Genomic DNA, 21485 nt, shown 5'->3' with positions numbered 1-21485 from the left:
CCAGACTAAAGCCCTTCTGTAACCAGGCTGTAATTACTGTAGGAGCTGAAGAAGGGAACATTTCAGAAGATATATATATATATATATATATATATAACTAAAGGTATGAAGATGCTTCTAGCTGGAGAAGATGGGGAAAGATAATCAGATTCTAGGCTGCATGAAAGTGTGTTACAATGTGCTACCTTGTGGATGTCAGCATTGGGGCACAAATATCACAAATACTTCCTTTGCCTGTGGGCTCAATTAGCAGGTTGGACACCCATTTGTTGGCACCTCTAACAAACAAGTCTTCTGCTGAACTGGGCCATTATTTTTAAGCAGATGAGATAGACTGAGACATCCAGGCACACAGAACTACCGCATGAGTTTTCCCATGTTACTTGTCCTGATGAACTATCACCAGACTTGAAATCCTCTATGAACAGCAACTCACAGGCAGCTAGACAGACCAAAAGTTTGCAAAAGGCTTTGACCAACAATCAAGTCGTAGACAGCGTGTCTATGAAGTGATGTGAACTCAAATCAAGGCTGATTCCAATTCTCATAATGTGTGATCTGTTTGTGTATCTTTTTTCCTGAAAGCAGTCCCATGTTGAAAGAGGGAATTACCTTTCCAGTCACAATAAAGATTGCATTATAGTGTCATCAGAAAGCTAAGTCTATATATTAGTCAATGAGACTACAGAAGTGTTTGAAACAAAGTTCACACTTAACTGATTTGCTGGATCTGGGCCAGAACACAGTCACTTGTAAGATGGAAAATTTCATTCCAAAAATCTGCTGCGCTAACTGGTACTGGGGAAGCAAAACACTGCTCTCTCTTTGTCCAGTATACAGCCTGGTATCTTTGGAGTATGAGGGAGAAGGCCCTTAGCTCTGGAGTCATGCCTAGCTGCCTTGTTTCCCCTCCCCACCTTCTTCCTTTACCCTGCACAATAACCAGGCATGGTCTAGCACTCAGCCAGGCGGATTGGATATGCAAACATTTACAGACAAACCTAATGCCTCCTTTATGCTGCAGAGCAGAGTCTGTACCTACTTGCTTTTAACCATGTGTGTTCTTGCCTATTAAACCACCTTGCACAATTGGAAATACAATTTCACGGGAACAGGATACTGTTCAAATTGGGACTTCTGCTCTTTTTGACACAGGCTGCCTCTGTGGGCTGGCAAAATCTAAGGGCCCAGTGCTCTGCTTTCATGATTAATCAAAACCAGTCAGGGAAAAATAGTCAGTCTGAAAGTTGAAGAAGATATAGCTCTGGACCCCTGTGCTCCTGCATTGGGAATATCAACTAGTGAGATGGGGTCAATTAACAAACCCAGTTTTATGTTATCTTTATCCTTTTCATCTTCCTGGGTCATGCAAGTCTCTTCCCAGCTCATGCTATCAGCTTTACAGCCCTGCAGAGCACAGGAGAAGAGAGTAACTGGAATTTGATATGCTCAGGCTATGTCTCAACTAGCTGAGAGCATTTATACCAGAGAGACGCTAACCTGTATTTTAAGGTGACTTCTGTTGGTACAGAATAGCCACAGTGAAACAAACAAAAAAGTGACAGTAGAAGGAATAGGACAAGCTTTAAGAAATATTTCCTAATGTTTTACAGTCCTGGAATTTGCATGGATGCATTTGACTTGTTCACAAAGAAAAAGTAATTGCAGGAACCAGCAGTTACTTGGATCTGCAATCATCTGATGTGTACGCCTACATGATTTTTTTAGACACATATTTACACAAATCCATCTATGATACTATTAGATGATGCTATTATCAAAAGAAATCATTGAAAGGTGAAAGAGATTCTGATGATTTCTGGTACACTGTTTCATTTATTTGACTGATGCTTGCTGCATTTTGTCAAGACACTGAAAAACAGGAAGAGAAAGCAAGAACAAAAGCAACATAGAAATGACAGAGGGAAAATTACCTGGACCAAGCCTCATGATCTTGGGAACCAAGCCTTTGTAGAGAGCCAGAAATCTGTAGCAGAAGAAAAAACAAACAAAACATTTCAAACAATATTCTTGCTCTAAAAGAAGAATGGAATTTTAGCATGTGTTTGTTAAAATGCTGGCAGAGCACTTAGAAGCAATTATTTGAAATTACACATGTTCAATAGCAGGCCGTATCTGGATTTTAACATTTTACAGAGGCAGATCAGATGAAGAGAAAAAGTTAATCAATGTTCAGTCACAAAAGCTACGTTGTGAGCCCGGCCAATCAGAAATATGACTTTAATCAGTGAGATGGTTTTACTTTCAAGACAAGTCTGTTAACAACAGCTGCATACATGGTCAAAATGACTGCTATAATTGAATATCAAAGCTACAACTCAGTCCCTGCTTGAGAAATATTTTTAAAAGTTGGAAAACGTTATTGCTGCAAGGATCTGTCCCCAATTTAATTATTTAAGCAGTCATTTTAAAGGTACAGAGGTCTGTATAATTACAATTAGATTAAATCGGGAGATGCTGTGTTTTCTGTTCATATTTTCCTTTTACCAAATGAAGAGTTGAACAAAATTACACATGAGATATAGGAAGTATTGTTTTGTGGAACATAAATTTTGACAGCCCAATAATCATCTCACAGGTCTTTGGTAGAAGTTTGAAAGGAGTAGGAGGATATCTCCTTGTAATTCTAAAATACATTTTCAAAATGTTACGTTGTGCTCTTTTGATAACTGAGTTCAGGGTGGCTTAATGGTCCTCGTCAAATCTGGAACACAACAACATAGTTTTATGGACCCATATGAACTAAACCAGAGGTCTGGACATTTATTAAAATGTTTTACCCTTCCTCTTTATAGACTGTTGCCATAGTTTTAAAACAGGTTCTGTACTTGATCTCTCCAGGAACTGGCTGTGGTCCTTGAATCCTACTTTTTGCAACATCAAAAGGAATGTTAATAATTGAGGCTATTGTTCCTGAGACTAGACCAATTCCAAATTTCCTCAAAAACTCCAGATTTGGATCCTACAGAAAAAGAGAGAAAGAATAAAAAGGGAAACGGAAGGACCAATGCAGGTTAAGCACTATAAAGTAATATGCATTTAATCAGAAAACTCACACAACACAACACACTGGTGTTATTTTAGCGGAACACATTAGGATTTCCTATGCTGGAACTTGTTTTCTTGACAATCCTATTGGCTATGTTTTTACACATGGTCTAAATTGCTGAAGTACACATTTCCTCACACAGGATTTATAAACACAGTTCATAAAGAAAGACTGGTATGGCATATGGGGATGATTTGTATAATTGGGCTTCACAATGTACTTAGTATTACTGTATCAAAACAGGAGAAATCCAAGCACACTATTAGCTAATTGGCCAGAATATTTTACAAATGACAGCAACTTCCACCATGAAGCCTACTAAAACGCTCATTTGTGTGTTGGACCCCCAAATGCTAAATTAAATAAAGGCTAATCTCAGTCTGCTGCCATTCCCCTCCAGGTTTTTTACATTTATTTTCACATGTAGCTGATCCACTGTACTGAGAAGTGCTAGCTTCCTGTTATTAACAATCCAACTTGGTGCAACTGCAAAGAGCCTCCACGTTCTGCGCATTATAAACGGTGGTAACTCACTCAGCTAATTGGCTGAAGAATTTACAACAGATTGTTTCTGAACCCTGCTATGTATTCACGGTGAAAGTTAGAAACAGGTTAGAAGTGCATCTAAAACCTTCTTTGCTCACTCACAGTCCGCTGTCCAATGGGGTTTTATTTGATCTTTTAGAAAGACCTCCTACCTTGGCATTTTCTATGACATCAAAGGACTCAGAATTTATCTGGGATTCAAAGTCTCTTGAAGCAAGACTAATCCTCTTTTTCTACGTACTGGAAGTCACAAGGAAGTGTGTTTCAGTGCACTTCCTACAGATGTATTTGTTTTTGCTATTGGTCTTCAACAGCCTGGACAGTTTTTTACAATAGCAGATGCTATGTACGTGATTCCATTTTTTTTCCCTGAAGATGCTTCATCAGTAAAATCACAGATGATTTTGCCATGTTATAACATCAGCACAATATTGAAAGAGTGAGTTGTTTTCTAAACCTGTACATTTGTGACTGAGAAAAGGAACAATGGAGATGTTTTCTTTTCCAAATTAGCAACAAGAAACATAAATTTAAACGTTCACGATATGCATTGGACAAAATCCACACAGGTGTTTAGAAATGTCAAAATCACCAGAGCCTTTTGTTACTTGCAGAAAAACTCAATACCTTGATTTCACAAAACATTACATGTACTGGTGAAACCTTTTAAAATTTGAATGCTCTGTGGTACATGAAGAATTGCAAGACTCTTAGCACAAACCTTAACAGCAGGTTTCTGCGTATTCTGTACATGCTGACAGTGGTCTAAATGGAGAAAAAGTACATATAAAGCCAGTGTTTCTGGTACTTACTCAAAGAAGGACAAAAATCTCTTTTGGAGTTTGAGTTTTTGGAGTTTTGGAGTTTGAGGGGCAGGAGCCCTCTTCCAGCAAGGTGTCTGCCCAGCTCCAGACAGCAGGCACGTGATCATACCCACCCCTGAGAACTAAGTATGGTTCCAGACTGTACCAACCTCCTGCAGCCAGGCTGCAAAGAGGAGGCTACCACTGCTCTGCTGACTTTTCATAGTCCAGAATGGCCTGAAATGTTTTTGTCACGCAGTGTGGCACAAGGAAAGGACTCTTTCTTCCATAGTGCCAGCCACAGTGGGCTGCCCTCTGGGCTAGGCAATACATGTAAGGCAAAAATGTGTACTTGTCCCACATTGAATTTCAAGCCTTGGAGATCCTGACAAACCCTTTATATTTGAAAGATTGAACATTTAAATATTTTTATGGATTCCCAATGCCAGCCCTATTCTAGCAAGTTAGTGCTACCAGGTAGCAGTGTCTTTCTTTTAACACTCAAATCTGTCCTTTTCCTACCCCGTGGATAATGCCAAAATATTCCTAACAGTGTAGGATCCCGTGAAAGGACACATATGGATAAGGTTGCTGTCTAGTGCTAATGCAACTGGCTAGCTGAGGCAGTTGTCACTAACTTCTGCACCATGCAGTTCACTGAGCAAATATTATATGTTTCATACGTCGTACATTAGAAGAAATGATTCTGACCATCTCCTTTTGCTTTCATAAATGGCAGAACTGGAGGAAAACCATATATGATTCTGTTTCTTAAGCAAAGGCAATTTTTATGTAGTATGAGCAGAACATACAGAACAGAAACTTGATTGTAAACGGTGCTGCACCACAGTACAGTATAACATAAGGAACAATTTGCTATTCACAATGGAATTACTTTGCCATGGGTAGATAACATCACCTGTGATCATCTCACCTTTTTACCACGCTTTTCACAATCACATTTTCTGTACACCCCAGTCCCTGTTCCGCAAGCACCAGTAGTCATTAAAGGTAAAGATGGAAGTAGGCACCACTAATAAATGCCATATCTGTGCTTGTGCTGCTGGATTTCCTTGCCTTGTTGGGGAGAAAAAGTTTTGAAATGCCAGAAACAAAATAACCCTTTGAAAAAGGCATGTATGCTAGGAACTCAGTAATTTTCAGAATAACTGAAAAATTCTTTTATAACTAGATAATGACACACCATATTAGATATATTTGTACTGATTTAGACACTCATCTTAGGTGTAATCCAAGTGTCCAAAAGCAGAACACCACATCTGCAGAGGAGAGAAGTAGGTACCTTCAAAGGAACAGCTCAAAGTCCCTAAAGTAGGTTATCTGAAGAAAGATGAAGCAGACGATGTGGACAGTCCACTGGTACCCAAAGTAGTGTTTAGAAACCTGACCACAGAGACACACAGGAATACTATTTGTTTTTCCCTTGTGAGGACCTGGCCAGTCAGTAAAAGTGGCAGAATGTGTTGCAAAGAAACTTGTAATTTAACCCTATTTTTAAGGAAAAAAAAAATCAAGAAATATTAATTTGTCTAACTGACATTTTTCTTTCCAGCTGCCTGAGGTACATGTCTGATGAGAAAAAATACTTTTAAATGTTTTAGTACTTCTGAGCATCTTGTAGATAAGTTCCCTATAAAAGACTAATGCTTACTGGATAAGGAGAATGCCAATTCCTGACAATTTGCATGATCAATAAATAATGGTAATAGAATAATGCTTGAAGCTGGTCATAGTAAAGCAGTCTATTGAAGTTAGCCTGCACCTAATACTTAGTGTGGAATATTTGCATTAAGCTTCTCAAACTCCTTTGAAAACATTAGTGATAATATTAGTTTTATAGATGAGTTTTCCTTGGCACAGAAGTGCCAAAAGTGATTTGAAATGACCACTACATTTAAATGTGGTTGCTCAAGGTCACATAATGGGTCAGCAGAGAAGCCAGGAATGGAGCTGAGAGGGTCTGTGCTGTATGCTGCACATTGCATCTCCCTGTGTGTGACAAGGGAGACTTCAAAAGACGAGGTGTTTTTTTGGTTCTGCCCTGTATACCTAAGAATTACAGGACTGAAGAGGCAGGTAGGCCAGGAGTCAGGGGTAGAGTTGCTTCTTGGCCCTTGTGGCAAGCTAAGAGGTGCCACAAGACCTGACCTAGGCTACAGTGCCTACAATTAAGTGTTTGGCAGCAAAACTGGCTCTAACTGTTTTAGCTAGTCTGATAATTAGTTTCAGCCACTGAAAGGAATTTCCTTTGGCAACAGACAGTGGAAGAAGACAATGTGGGGCTGAGGAAGGGGAGCTTCCAAGAGAAAGTATATTTAGAGAGAGGTAAGGTAGGAGATTGCTCTCAGAAGAGCAATGAGGAACAGATCAAAAACTCAAGTGAGTTGCTTTAAACACAGACACTGAGCCAGAGCCCAGAGAGGATCTGGGTCTTCCTGTTGTGTCCTAGATTGCTGGGAAGAAAGACTGTCAGATTCTACTCTTAGAAAGGGAGAAGCTGGCACAGATGTGATCAGATGGTTTGGAGGCATACAAACTCCTGGTAGAAATCAGCAGTAAGGAGGAGAAAGTGATGCAGGCTCCAGAAAGGGTGATTGTCACTGTTGTGGTAACATCATGCTTTGATTCTGGTAACGAGCATTCACAATTATTGCTTGTGACTTAATCAAGGTTTGAACACAGCTTAAGGAACAGCTTCATAGTTTTACTGACCCTGAACTTGGTCCATCTCATGCACTTACATACTAAACTCCTTATTGTAAACTGTAGCTTGCTGTCTAATTAGTACAATGATGGTCTGATCCTTGTCAAGATGCCTAGGAAATGCTGAAATTATAACTACAATAAACATATTGATGACCAGAAAAGGCATTCCAAAATGCACAGTCACAGCTGCATTTTGAATTGAATGTGTCTTTTCACACTGGTATTATCTCAGATTCCTCCTTGAGTGCAATCTCATTGCAGCAGATTTTTATTTAAGTTTTTAAAATCCACCTGTTAGATGTCTGACAGCAAAAGAAGAATGACAGCCACTAGAATGAATGTCCTGGCCAGTCTCTGGAGTGACATGGCTGGCTGCTGTGCAAGTTCTACTTTTTCAAACAGTCTGCAATTCTCTCAATGATTTGTTTTTCTTACAATAAAATTTCCCAACAAAATTATTAATCTTACTTCAGATTTACAAGTAACATTATTATCATTATTTACACTTTTGCTATAACCTTTTGGTAAAAAGGGCAAATCTAAGATTTATTTAGTCCTAAAATAAATTTCTGCACCAAAGAACTTTTGATATAAGTAAAAAAAAACCCCAGGAGACAATGAAAAAAATGTGGCTGATGGATACAAACTGTACAGAACTCTGGGGGCTCAGTTCTCCCATATAGACTTGGTCTACACAGATGATCCGTCTGTTCATAACGTGTTTAGGTTATAAGCAGGTCACCTTCTCATGGCATCCTTTAGTCATTAGCTATGCAGACAAGGGCACCCAGAAATTAGTATCTTAATTGCTTACCCCTGCATCCAGCATCTTTATCTGCACCATCCATCTTCAGTCTCAGTTATATAGTAATTTATGAAACAGAAAAAGAAGAAAAAGAGTAACCCCATGAATACTAGCACTAAAGAAGTTTAATATCGTGTGGGTTCTTGTGACTGATTGATACCCATGACTGGGAAGGTGAGAGCTCAGAGTAAGGCTTTCATGGGCCTTTTTCCATCATCTTCACTGTTTAATAAGGTGTTAAGTTCCCACTGAAAACTTCCCTCACCTGGGACACTCATAAGATGCACTGATAGGATCTCCTCTCCTTTTAAATGTTTGTCTGTGTGTCATGTAAGAACTTAACTATTTTAAGTCTGTGTCTGTCAGCTATGGTTGAACCTGGTTATCACTTCAGCATTATCCAAATTTCTGTGGGAGAACAGAAGAAACTTTGTTTTGACCAAAGACACCTCTCCTGAAAATTCATATCTGTCTTGCTTCCAAGAATACTGCAGCACAGGAGCAGCTGAGGTAGCAACAGACTCTTTTGATACAACATGTTGATGCTGATGACCGAGTCTTTAAACAACATAGGCTGTATTTCCTACAGCCACAGGACACCTCAGATTGGAGCACTGATGAATCAGCAGCTTGCAATAGTGCAGTCTGTATTTTTTTTCCAGCTCACAAGTCATCCTGAAACCTCAGCTTGGATGGTAGCTCTGAAGTTATTCTATTTTCTACTCTGCTCCATCCTTCTAAATCGTCTTGGTTTACCATTTTTTCAGCTGTGTTACTCCACATGTCCTTCCCACTGTCTGTTCCTATGTATGACATCTATGTTGGCACAGATCTGAAAACAACTAAACCCAAATCTGTTGTCTCTCACTTTTTTGCCAAGCTGAACAGCCAATTTCCCATCTTTTTTTCTTTGCCTACAGATGTTTACGGCCCTTTCTCTGACAAAACAACACACCACTCAGCTCCCACTCTCTGATCCATCAGCCCTCTTCCAACAGATGCCAACAGGCGCATCTGTAAGAGCTGGGGCAGGCAGTGCCTGACTTGAAACGACTTCTGCAGTTGGCCATGTTTCAAGGGTTTGTTTTTTTTTAAACACAGCAAGGAAATTTCCTACCGTTAAGAAACAGGACAGCCACTTGGAGGTGGTAGTGAGCAAAGGTTTTAGTGAAACTAAGTTTCCCATCAAACCTAACTATGATAAAAAATTGAAAAGGGAGAGCTGCTGGAAGCCTGTGAAATGTGCTATAAAAGCAGGTGCCATAAAACTGAGACGTTATAAATTTGCAGACTAATTTGATTGCTAGTGCAGATGCATAGCCATTAATGCTCCATGGTTGATACATTAGCAGCAACTGAAACAAGCCTGGCTTATTCCTCTTTCAGTAAACAGGGCATGAGGTTGGCTGTAAATGGTCTGTTTAGCAGAATAGACTGAACTTATGAAAAATAATTCATTAGGAACATTTACAACCCACACATGTCATTTATATCACTCGACCACTCAACATAAAAGGTTTATTGTTTTTGGCAAAATACGTTGCAAACATCCTTAATTGGGATGCAAATTTAATGCACAGTTTAGCACTGTTGACAGCTAAAAGGTTCCTATATGGACATTTCCATACATTTTTCCACCTATTTTACAGATGGTGAACAGCAGATACATAGTCATAAGCCAAAATTATTTCAGAAGTGTAGTATTCTTATGTCACAATTTCAACTTTGAGATTTTTTTTTTCTGGCAAAGTATAAAAAGTGGAAATAAAAGGTTTTGTAATGAAATCAAGTGCGTGAGGAACCTTGAAAAGTTACAACCATCAAATATTTTTCAGACTATCTGCAAAACAGCTTCTATCAAGTTCGCTGTAGAAGTTTGGTTAACTCTCAGCCTCTAGTTCCTGCCCACTGACAGAAAAGCTTAAGTTAAATATCACGTCGAATACTACTATTTTGCAGCCCCTGAAGTGAGGTTCAATGCACATTACCACCTGAGACATACTGTTGGCTAGCACAATCCAAATGATGTCTGATCCGTACCCTGTTACATTCAGTGTAAGATCTGCAGTGATTTTAATGGGAGCTTGATCAGAATCATTTGCTATGTCTGTACATACAGAACTGTCTATGGCACTGATGCCAGCTGGCCTGACGTGTTCTTTTAACTTTACTAGCACTATTAAATGCTACTATCACTCAAAACTGACTGCCTGCATGAAACTTGTCTGTCAGGATTGGTTCTTTGTCTTTGCAAGCTCCTAAACTGTACCTAAGAACAGTGTTGGCCAGCCTGGGCCAGAGCGGTGCCAGGGAACATTTAACAGCACAGATGACTGAGTTTCAGTGCTGCTGCTCAATTTACTAACATGGATGTAGCCACCGTGCAAACCACCTTGTATTGATCAAGCACAAGGCAAACCTCTCTACTTATTTGCGGCTGATGCAATCTAGTCCTACACTGATTATATTGTCTTTTGCTTTTGATAGTATGTACAGGGCAGCTGGGTCACTGGTTGACACCACTGAAGTAACTTCTCTTTTGGTTTCTAGATGTATTTAAATCTATGCTTTAAAGGTGAACAATTATCTGTACCACACGAAATCTGTATAAGGTGATAATTTCTCTCAGATCATAAAAGCTCTGAATCTTTCCAATCATGTAATAATTTTCTCTTTCTCTTCCTTTCTTCCTTTCTTTCTTTCTTTCTTTCTTTCTTTCTTTCTTTCTTTCTTTCTTTCTTTCTTTCTTTCTTTCTTTCTTTCTTTCTTTCTTTCTTTCTTTCTTTCTTTCTTTCTTTCTTTCTTTCTTTCTTTCTTTCTTTCTTTCTTTCTTTCTTTCTTTCTTTCTTTCTTTCTTTCTTTCTTTCTTTCTTTCTTTTTCTCTCGCTCTTTCTCTCTCTCTTTTTCTCTCTTTCTCTCTCTTTTTCTCTCTTTCTCTCTTTCTCTCTCTCTTTCTTAACATGCTTATGCGAAATGCTATTACTATTCTTGCAAGAACACTTCAAGACATCCATAGAAGTTGCACACAAGCCTTTGTCTGTACCTGCACATGATTATGAATGTTCTGGATAGTAATTATATTTTTTCATATTTTGATCAACACAAATGTGTTTATTCCTACTTTGGTTTCAAGCTATGCTTGTGCCTTGAGTTTTTAGAATGTGTGATTAAAGTACATAGTAAAGTATGCTTAAATACACTAAAAGAAACTTGTAGAAACTTGTGGGTTAGCTGCTCTTGAACAATTCAATTTACTGTAATGATCTGCAAATAAGAAGTGGAGCTTTTCTCCACTTACACAATGTTGCCAACAAAAATACCAGGTTACTCAGAAGTGCAGAAAAAAAGAAAAGAGGTGTTACTTCATCTGGGAATAGAAACTGATCCCTTTTGATGTAAATTGCAGCTTCTTATATGAATATCACTACATATTACACTGGTGACTGTTTAACTGTCATCATCTAAAAATCACATTAGTGGAAACACAGCTCGGTAAGTAACGTACTCGAGTCATTAATAAACCATTAGCTGTTGCTCACACACAGTCATTTAGAGAGTTGACATGTTTTCCTTAGTAAAATTTTCCTTTATTGTGAAGGGAAATGTTTCCTTTGTTATGTAAAGGAATATAAGGCTATCAAATAAAATGGCTTCAAGTGCAATTACAGCTATAAAGATTTTTATTTTTTTTTACTTACAAACTACATAAGCCCCTGTGTGTGACCCTGTAACTCCTGTCCCATATGGATAAATCTGCTCTCTCATCTTCAACACTCTTTTGAGTAAACAGGCCTAGTATATGCACAGAATGCACTACATACCACAGCTCCACCACCTCCTCAAGCTTTGTCCTGTGCTTTATCAATACTGAAAGGATCTCTAAAAACTGATGCTTCTTTTCTAAGCCAGTTTACCACAAAAAAGTGCATACATAGGTAACATAAGCAAAACATACCTGTATCCCGACTTCTATCTTTTGACATTGCTACCATGGCATAAAAATGAGAATTCAAACATAACCACTAATTTATACTCAGCTTTGCTTAAAGAGTGCTAAGTACAAATCCTTGACTTGCTTCCATTAAAATGCTACAGATTTCTGCAAAACCAAGAGCTAGGTTAGTCACTATTTATTAGTAAATACCACAGCATTGCACCGAAAAATATGGTGTTAATTAAACTGCCAAACTTCTTATCTGTTTGTCTACTGCGTTGTATGAAGAACTTACTTTATTGACTGGAAGAATGTTTTTCACATTGAAGTAGAATCCAAAGTAAACCATGTTAAAGACTCCATGACGGCCCAGTGTTGCAGTAAGACCTTTGTTGAGCCCTTGGAAGCCCAGACCATCCGTTTTAATGATCTGTCGAGCTTGAACAAAGCTAGATGGTTGCTACACAAGCAAAAGAAGGAAGAGATCATCTTTACAAAAGGAAAACAATGACCATAAGCATCATTTCAATCCTGTTGACAAACACAGTGTTGCCAATTCTTGTAATTTTATCTGAAGTCTCACCATCTTTGTTATTTTCCCTTTCCTGTGATCATGAAAAAAATCCTGATTTTCATAAAAACAAACCAAATCCCTCATTTTTCTGATTACAGAAAGAAGATGAAAGTGTGACTTGAGTACTGTATAAGACTAAGGATTTCTAAAGCAAAGGAAAAGGTCTAAAAATAACAATAACAACAGCAACAATAATTTTATAGAGCAATATGTAGCTTTGAATGTGTGAATTAGGCAATAGTTTCTTAATTATAGAGTCTGTGCTGTTATGTTTATGACAGATGAAACCCTTACACAACTAGAGTATATAACAATTATTCTGGACAAGAAGTCGCTAAAACCAGCTTCTCTAGTAAAACTAATGGCACAGGAACACGGATAGTGAGGGATTGATAGAAGTGACAAAATTGGGAAGGAAAATTTTTGAGCCATTGTGGCTCAAGTATTTGGGAGCCACAGATTAGAGCAGCAGGGGAGGCTATAAATATTCATGTTGAAGATCAGTTTGGCAGTTTCCAGATTCAATGTTAGGAATCAGGTTAAAAGGTGACAAAAGCCATATATATTGTCTGGGAACCCTCCTGGATCCTCTGAGTCTGAGTCTTTTCATGCTTTAAGAATGTAAACCACTGCATTAAGACAGTGATTTTCAAGGAGTTATTGGGTATACAGCACCTTTTAGAAACTAGGTCACACAGTAAACTTTCTTCTAGTGTTGAAAATCTTGAAAAGAAAGTGATTTTTATTATTTTTTTTTTCTTTAGTATCCAGATGGGAATCCTGCTTTGCCTTCCTAATGAAGTAGTTGACTTAAAACGTGTTGCTATATTTTGAAAATCAGAACAGGCATTTAAATTCCAAGTCAGAAAGGAATCTCAGATAGGATCTGCCTGTCTATGTACACATTTGATCTATTTTCCAGTATAGTGTGATACTCAGAATCAGGTGCCCCCCTTCTTAAAATTTTAGATTTCTTTTTAGCAAAATTATAGAAAAGTTCCTTTCAAAATGTTGTTGACTTGAGTTTGGCTTTCTCCAAAGCATAAAGCCAGCTCTGGGTAACCAAATATTTAATTAGAAAGGCAAAACATGACTTCCACTAGGAGGCTCAAACATGAAAATATAGAAGAATTTTGACTAGAAAGCTGTGAACACTGCTGATTTCAATACACTTAATTTGTTTATTAGCTTTCCATTTCAAAATATCACTGTGGTAGATTAACAGTATCAGCCAAATGGTGCCCATTATATCTGACAGAGGATATAACAGCTTATTTAGGTGACTGACAAGTTTTGTCTTTAATACCAAGTTTCAATCTGTTTTTTTGCTTTCCTATTTAGTAACTAATATTATCCTGTTAATGCTCTGCATACATTTTACTATAATTTGTTTTTCTAACTGCCCCCAGGGATTCAGATCAGAATCTACTCTAAAATGTAAATACCCAACATGGAATATAGTCTGGATACTAGCAATAACATCCTGTCTTATGCACCCAAAATGAGGATTAGACCTCTAAAAAATAACTATTGGTTCCTTAATAAAGTGATATAAGCTGGATACAGCAAGTTTCAACAGTAATGTATCCCTTGGTCTCATCTTGAATATACATTTATTAATGACTCAGAGGGGAAGTTTATCAATTGCTGAACACCTGAGATGGAATTCATCAGTCCAAATGTGGATACCTGCAATGTCTACATCCACACCTAGGCTACTCCCTTTTTGAGTCCTTTAGCAATAAAGTGGGCTCTCCTAGAGAGCAGTTCACTTTGTCCAAAGTAGGCATCTAAAATGTCAGCTGATCAAGCCTGTGTTTCATCACTGATGATGGGAGGACCTCACAATGACTAATTCAGATGGAGGAATTTATTGTATAAACATTAGAAATTTAATTCACTTCACACAACTGTTGACTTATACTTAATAGAGACCTAGTCAGTGGAACCTGGAGCCAGATTCGTCTCATCATAAAGCAGAAATCTGTATTTGTTTAATTAATCACGACTCTTAAGTCAGGTGAGAAGATTTTTATTACGACACCAGTTTCTATAGCCAGTGAGTTATCCATGGCTACAGGGAAAAGAAAAAAATAAAGGAAAAGAAAAAGAAAAAAAAAAAGGGAAAGGGAAAGGGAAAGGGAAAGGGAAAGGGAAAGGGAAAGGGAAAGGGAAAGGGAAAGGGAAAGGGAAAGGGAAAGGGAAAGGGAAAGGGAAAGGGAAAGGGAAGGGAAGGGAAGGGAAGGGAAGGGAAGGGAAGGGAAGGGAAGGGAAGGGAAGGGAAGGGAAGGGAAGGGAAGGGAAGGGAAGGGAAGGGAAGGGAAGGGAAGGGAAGGGAAGGGAAGGAAAGGAAAGGAAAGGAAAGGAAAGGAAAGGAAAGGAAAGGAAAGGAAAGGAAAGGAAAGGAAAGGAAAGGAAAGGAAAGGAAAGGAAAGGAAAGGAAAGGAAAGGAAAGGAAAGGAAAGGAAAGGAAAGGAAAGGAAAGGAAAGGAAAGGAAAGGAAAGGAAAGGAAAGGAAAGGAAAGGAAAGGAAAGGAAAGGAAAGGAAAACATCAAGGTGTTAGGCCTTCTAGCAGTTTAACAAAACATCACCATTACTTTTACCTGTAGCAATCCATATTAGAAAAGTGATGATATGTGATTTAGAGTGGCCTTTCTCTTTAAACCTATCAGCTCTAGAAAGATGATCTGGTACCACAGAATAATTCAGCTGTCACTGTAGTGTGTGAATATTTGCTTTGGGGGTGTGCAAGACTCTGGGTGTGGATGTATGTGTTCAAGCTCTTCCTTGTTCCTTTTAAACAAGATATATTTATTATTTCAATACAATAGTCAAAGAAATATGTGAACTGCATTAGGTTTCATCTTATAGTACGAAAGCTACACAATGGGATAGGTACATACTTTACTTAAACCTTTTAGAAAAGCATTGTGTGGCAATGAAAATGAGTGTAGCATTGCCTTATGCTGTATCATATGCATGTGTGTCTCCCAGTGGGCCTGAGTTTACAGGCTTTAGAGAGGAATGTTCTTTAACATATTATCAATGAGAACTTGGTGATCATGGTAGTGAAGTCATGGGAGTTTTCCTGTGATTTACAGCAAAATGTGAAATTCTAACACTTTTTAAAAGATATGTTAGAAAAGGTATGGCTGTAATTTAGCAATCTCTGTGATTTAAGAACTTCAGACCTTGTATTTTTTTCTTTAGGCAAAAAGACACTTTTATTTATATTTTAGGTATAAACTAGGCTCCTAGTTGTGTCCCAAAAGCATTCTTTTACAATTCTAGTACTATGATAATATACCATTATTTGGATTTGATTAAAATTTGCATTTAAATTAAATTCAAAGAATATTCATCTAAGACAAAACAAGTCAGAATGCTTTTGAACAGCTACATATGACTACCAGAGTATTCTGAAAGTCACCAAGGAAGGGATGCTGTAATTAAATTAAATAGTTGAAAAAAATTTACTAACTGAAACATCCCAGGCTTTGTTACAAAGTTTGCAATAGAGAAAAAATATTACAATGTATGAAGCAAAAGGATACATTATTGGTCTCCTGCAACCTCCCAGGAACTAGCTCAAGATGTAACACTGGTGTGTGTGTATAATCAAAATCAGAATTTTTATTAAGATAGGTTATTTGCATCTTCACAACTGTGAGGCTGAAAGGTCCAGAATATCTGCTTAGTTTACTACTCCTGAAGAAGTATTAGTCCATAATGTTTTCAATCACCTTCCTGAGAGACATCAATCCTCTCACACATCGTTTTCTCCCACTCTCAGTCTCTCTTCTTTCATGATGCTAACCTTTTTACTCCTGTACTGTATTAGTTCTCTGTTTCAGTCGGTTTGCTGCCCATGGTTAAAAACTGTCTAGGCTGGAGACCTGGAGCAACCCAACCTCTCTCTCACACTCATTCAGGATCGAAGAAAAATTTACCAAATGTTTTAAAATTTATTCTGAAAGAGAATGCTTCTCTGGATGACTTTCAGACTAGGTACCTTCTAGCCTGTAACATTTGGAATCAGTGGCAGAAGTTTGCCAGAGTGTACCTAAGGAGCTTGGCCCAAACACCTTATGTCAATGGCCAGGCAATAAATCTCTTTGCTGTGCAGCCCCCAAATGGATTCAGTTTGTGCTGCAAGGCATGCAAGTATTAACACAGTCAAAACTTAGGAGTAGAACATGCAAAAAACATGCCTTGGAGGGATTCATCTAACCTTTTCATGCCATGCTTATGTAATTTGGCCCTTCCACCATGGTACAGCTAATTTCTCAAAAGATTTTGAAAGAGCTGATTTGACAATTGTTAGTCTTATTCACAGAGAGAAGAAAGAAGGAATCGTGTGACTTCCTTCCTTCACTTCAGCCTGGAACATTTTCTACATTAAAATTAATTGAAGCTGGTGCATTCCTGGAACACTTGTTTTTGATGAATCACTGTTTTCCAACTTAATTTTTCTCTCCTTTCAGCAGTACCCAGAGCCACAGACAAAGTCCATTCTTTAAATGAAGCAGTATTTTAATAGTAAAAGGGTTGTCATGCAAACAATTTCCCAGTTTGCTCTTATAAATGTGAAGACCTCTAATCTAAATAATGTCATCCAAGACTCTATAATATACCAGCTGCACTTTTTAACAGAAAAGAAATGAACAGAACCCTGACTAGGGCATGGGCATGTAGTTTTTTTATGCTAACCTTTGGTGCTCACTTGAAGCCTGGAACCTGCTGGCAAAAATGCACTGTGGACAAGGGGCTCAGGCTAGTTCCTCATAGTGCTGGGATACTGGCTACTCAAGAGGGATGAAGGTGCACATCAGGCATGGAATGGAGATGCTGATGCTGCTGACAATACTGTATGCATTGCTGCATATCTGAAGGCATCATCTATTGAGTTTCTTCCCTCTCTTTCCATTTCTGTTAAACTTGTGGGAATATCATTTGCATCAACACAATATACTATAGACATTCTGCTCTAAATATGAACTTTGAACTGCATTATGCCTAATAAAACAGAAAAGGAACAATGGATCAGTTCTCATACCTCTGTGAAGGCATTCCGATTTGTCTGCAAGGTCACCTTCACCACTTCAAAAGGGTTAACCACGACTGCCTCGGTCAACCCAGACCCCAAGCCAGCAATAGCAAATGCCTGAGAAAGTTAAAATTAAAGTTAAAAATTAAGGAGTAAAATTTCCCATAAATCAGATTATGAAACTGGGAGATTACAGCAATGCAGCAGTACTCTATTACTAAACAACTTCAGCCCCTGATTAGATGCTGACAGTTCATGAAGACAATATGACAATAGCCATGAACCACATTCCAAAAAATACAAAAATAAAATGTCATAGCACTGTCAATGAATTCTCTTTTCAGCTGGAAGAAAAACTGTGGTACCAATTCATTACAAAAACATGGAAAAACAATGCCTTCATGTTATCTTTGGGTGGAGTCTGAATAAAAGCACAAATATAAAAGCTGTTATGCAGCACTGGAAAAAATAAAAATTCTACACTGAGCATTAAGTATATAACACTAACATATTAACTTAAAAGAAATCAATGTAAGAGATTAAAATAATTCAGTACTTAAGTTGCACAAGTAGAAGAAAAGTCCTCCTAAAAAAATGAAAATCAATCCTGAAAAGGTTTATAGGGGAATGAGTGGCACACATGAAAATGTCAGCAAGCTCTGCAAGAATGAATTAACTCCATTTACTTAGAAGCTGATGGCACATTAAAGAAGTAGAAATGGAGATATTCACTGCTTTGTTTTCCATCATGACACAGCACTTAAAAGTACCTTAATTATTTCGTAACAGAAAAATAATATTGAAATATTTAGGTTCATCGAGAGAATTCAGAGTGGTTGTTTTTTGTGATCATTTTACACATTTATTGTCTTCATTTAAGATTTCCAAACTTTCTAGGGGCTGAAAAGAGTCCTAGGATCAAAATAAAGTACACGGAGAACATTTGCTGAAATTCAAGGAAACCAATATTAAGAAAAAAACAATAGTGAGAAAAATAACTTATTCAATAGAGGGATTTGAGCAGGGACTCTTGAGAGCTCAAGAAAGAGAAGAATGGTAAATTAGGAGGGTAGTGACAAGATCCAGCCTTACTGCCTTTGGAGAACACTGTTAGCACAAATCAATTTTTCCAATACAAGACGGGACCAGAGCCTATCCTCTTCACTGTCAACCATGAGGCAGGAGCCAGCAGAAAGATGTTGCTAATGTATGTATTTCTCTTTTAACAATAAACGTCTTGATATGAGGGCTGCTGAGGCACCTAGAAACATTCCTTAGAGCTTAGACCCCTCTCAGCCTTCTTTTTACCTCCCTGCCATGGCTATCTTAGGGGCAAAAAACCCTATGTGGTAAAAGAAAGGCACTAAAAATGTCAGAGGTGTCTGACAGTTGCTGCATCTGCTATATGAATCAGAGCAGGTTTGAGTCAGCTATTGCATGTTTACAAATTCCCAGCATATTTTCCTCCAAAAAAAGTGATGGTGTACTATGGAACCTTAAACTGTTCTTTCCACTTGCTAGAGAACAAGTATCAGCTTCTGTATTTACATCTAAGGAAGAGAAGACTGTGCTGAAAAACAAAGCAAGATAAAATGGGAGGTACTGGAATAATTAATGCTTTAATCTAGTTAATTTGCTTCCACGACCATTCAGATGCTGCAATGGAAGGCAAATGGAAACGGAAGTAATATTGCTGGAAAGAGACCTCAAACAATGATAAAGCAAAAGTCATTTTGGTTCTCACAATGTGCAGAGTCACTTGCTCTTACAAGATAAGATTTTACAGATTTCCTTCAGTCATCACAAACTACTCCCTTGAGAACCAAAACTATAAAACAGATTCCAATTCACTTGACTAAGAAAGCTATAATACAGGTTTTCAGGATTATTTTGTGTTTGCTGCTTAAGAAGGATGGTTTTTACCCTCTTCCACATAATTAATGTTATCAGTCTTGCTTAATGCCCTGATAACACTGATAAATATAAGAAAAATTCAGGAGTCTCTACAGGGAAAAGAAAAAAAAAAGATTTAACAAATGTCAAAATAAGTAAATTGGAAGGAAGCAACAGATTGAAGTAGAAATATTGCACGACAACTTACTGAAAATTTTCAAGAAAGAAACAACTTGTTAGTTAAAAAATGACCTTTAAACAAAACCTTATGATCTTGGGCAAAACTGGCCAGCATCTCCCATAGAAGTTACGTACAACCTTTTCCAAGATTCTTCTGAAAATATTATCATGATCAGTATTTGGAACCATTCATTACCAAAACATTTATAGTGAAACCATAAAGATATCAGTTTTTTCCCATAGCTGTGATGTTATTACTGTGAAAATGTATACTTACTATTACATACTTACACCACAGAAAGCAGCAATACTTATTAAAGGTTTTTTTATTCCAAATGGTATGATAGCAGAGTTAAGCCCTATATATGAGAATGTGGACAACATATGTAAGTTACATTTTAGCATTAAAACATTTTTGTGTGGATGTATGTCCTGTATTTTGTTTTTAAAAGTTATGATCTGGAGCATTTGACTTCAAAGGAGGTAACAGTTTCCTATCAATAATTTATTTTTCTGTTATGAAGTCTCTAGAATAAGAGTGAGGTCTGTATTTTTGTTATAGTTGCACTGTGTCTCACAGAATAGCACTCTGATACTTGGTTTAGGTCTCTAGTCACTATCACACTAATAAATAAAAAAATAATGTTCAATTTTTTGGGTTATTTTGCAAGAATGAAGACAGCTGCATATGACAAGCTGCATATTGTTCCATGGTGATTGGTGCTATAAATGTTATGACAATTTTGAAGACATTTTACATAAAAAATAACATAAATATTGGTTTTATTTTGCTTTCAAGGTACAAGTCTGTTCTGAAAAAAATGTTGATTGAACTGTCTCCCTGCATATTGGAGGAAGCGGATGGGACTGGTCAGTATACACATCTTAAACTGGACCATGAAGTTCTGTATCCATACATACCAGTCCTGGTGGTAACGATGCATATCCTAGTAGCTTCTTGTATTGTTCAAAGGTGAAAAACTGTAAATAAAAGTTAGACTGAAATTAGGTTGAAAAAAATTATCACTTATGCAAATGAGCAAACCCAAACTACCTCGTATCCTGAGTAGCAGATATGCAATAGTAGACAATTAGGCTTCAGAACTGATTTTAATTGTGTATCATGCATAATAGCAGCATAAGTGCAATTAAAGCAATAATTTACGTAAGCATTTGCTTAGAACACATAGGTCATGCTTTTAATGGATACACTTTTCCTCTACCATCTAACTTTCATATACTGGTATAAATATAGTATCAGATACTCTAATTTCTCCCAACTCACCTTCTCATCTCTAATATATTATATGGTAATCACTTTCACACTTAGATATTAGTTTACTTCTCATCAGAGATGCTCTTTTAGTTTTTTCTCTTTACAAATTAATCTTTCACCCAATTGTCTGCTTTCAGTCAGCGGTGTTGAGAAGTTCTGAGCGTCTGCGATTCCTTAGAGGATGAGTTATGCAAGCAATACTCTTGTGTTTGAACTTCAATGGTTCACTTTGCAACCTAACACACTTTACGAAATCTTCTAAAAATCAAAGTGGAATAAAATAACAGCTTTATTCTTCCAAGGACAGTGTTGAGAATAAACCTGACCTCACTGAAGTCTGTAAGAAGCTTCCCACTGACCTATGCAATCAGACTTCTACCACTTATTTCTTTACAGACTTTACACAAAGTCTAAGATGCATCAGTCAAGGTATGCATCAAAGTATACTCTAAAGAAAGAGTATTTGTTACATTTTCCAAATTATTGGTAAGATGTCCTCTGAAATACAGCACACAATCCTGCCACCCTTGTTCAAAAAAAGGTGAACTCAGAATACAGCATATTAAAAACAGCGTTACCAGACAGCTTAAAGAGTTTTTAAGAATGAAGATTGAAGAACAGATGTTTGC

At 37.5% G+C, this 21485-nt stretch overlaps 1 protein-coding gene across 1 annotated transcript in view; it reads right to left on the bottom strand.

Annotated features, from left to right (window-relative positions):
* The window catches only part of SLC25A21 (solute carrier family 25 member 21), a gene marked incomplete at its 5' end in the record, with an annotated part of 249563 nt that overhangs the window by 834 nt on the left and 227244 nt on the right, over window positions 1–21485 (bottom strand). Inside the window, 5 exons of the mRNA XM_084263715.1 lie at window positions 1935–1987; window positions 2802–2983; window positions 12181–12345; window positions 17517–17624; window positions 20502–20561. Coding sequence (XP_084119841.1) covers window positions 1935–1987; window positions 2802–2983; window positions 12181–12345; window positions 17517–17624; window positions 20502–20561 — 568 coding nt within the window. The remainder of the gene's footprint in view (window positions 1–1934; window positions 1988–2801; window positions 2984–12180; window positions 12346–17516; window positions 17625–20501; window positions 20562–21485) is intronic.

Source organism: Gallinula chloropus (genome assembly GCF_964237585.1).
Source record: "Gallinula chloropus genome assembly, chromosome: 4".
NCBI lineage: Eukaryota > Metazoa > Chordata > Aves > Gruiformes > Rallidae > Gallinula > Gallinula chloropus.
The sequence above is the reverse complement of the archived record's forward strand: the minus strand, read 5'-3'. Positions and strand labels throughout refer to the sequence as shown.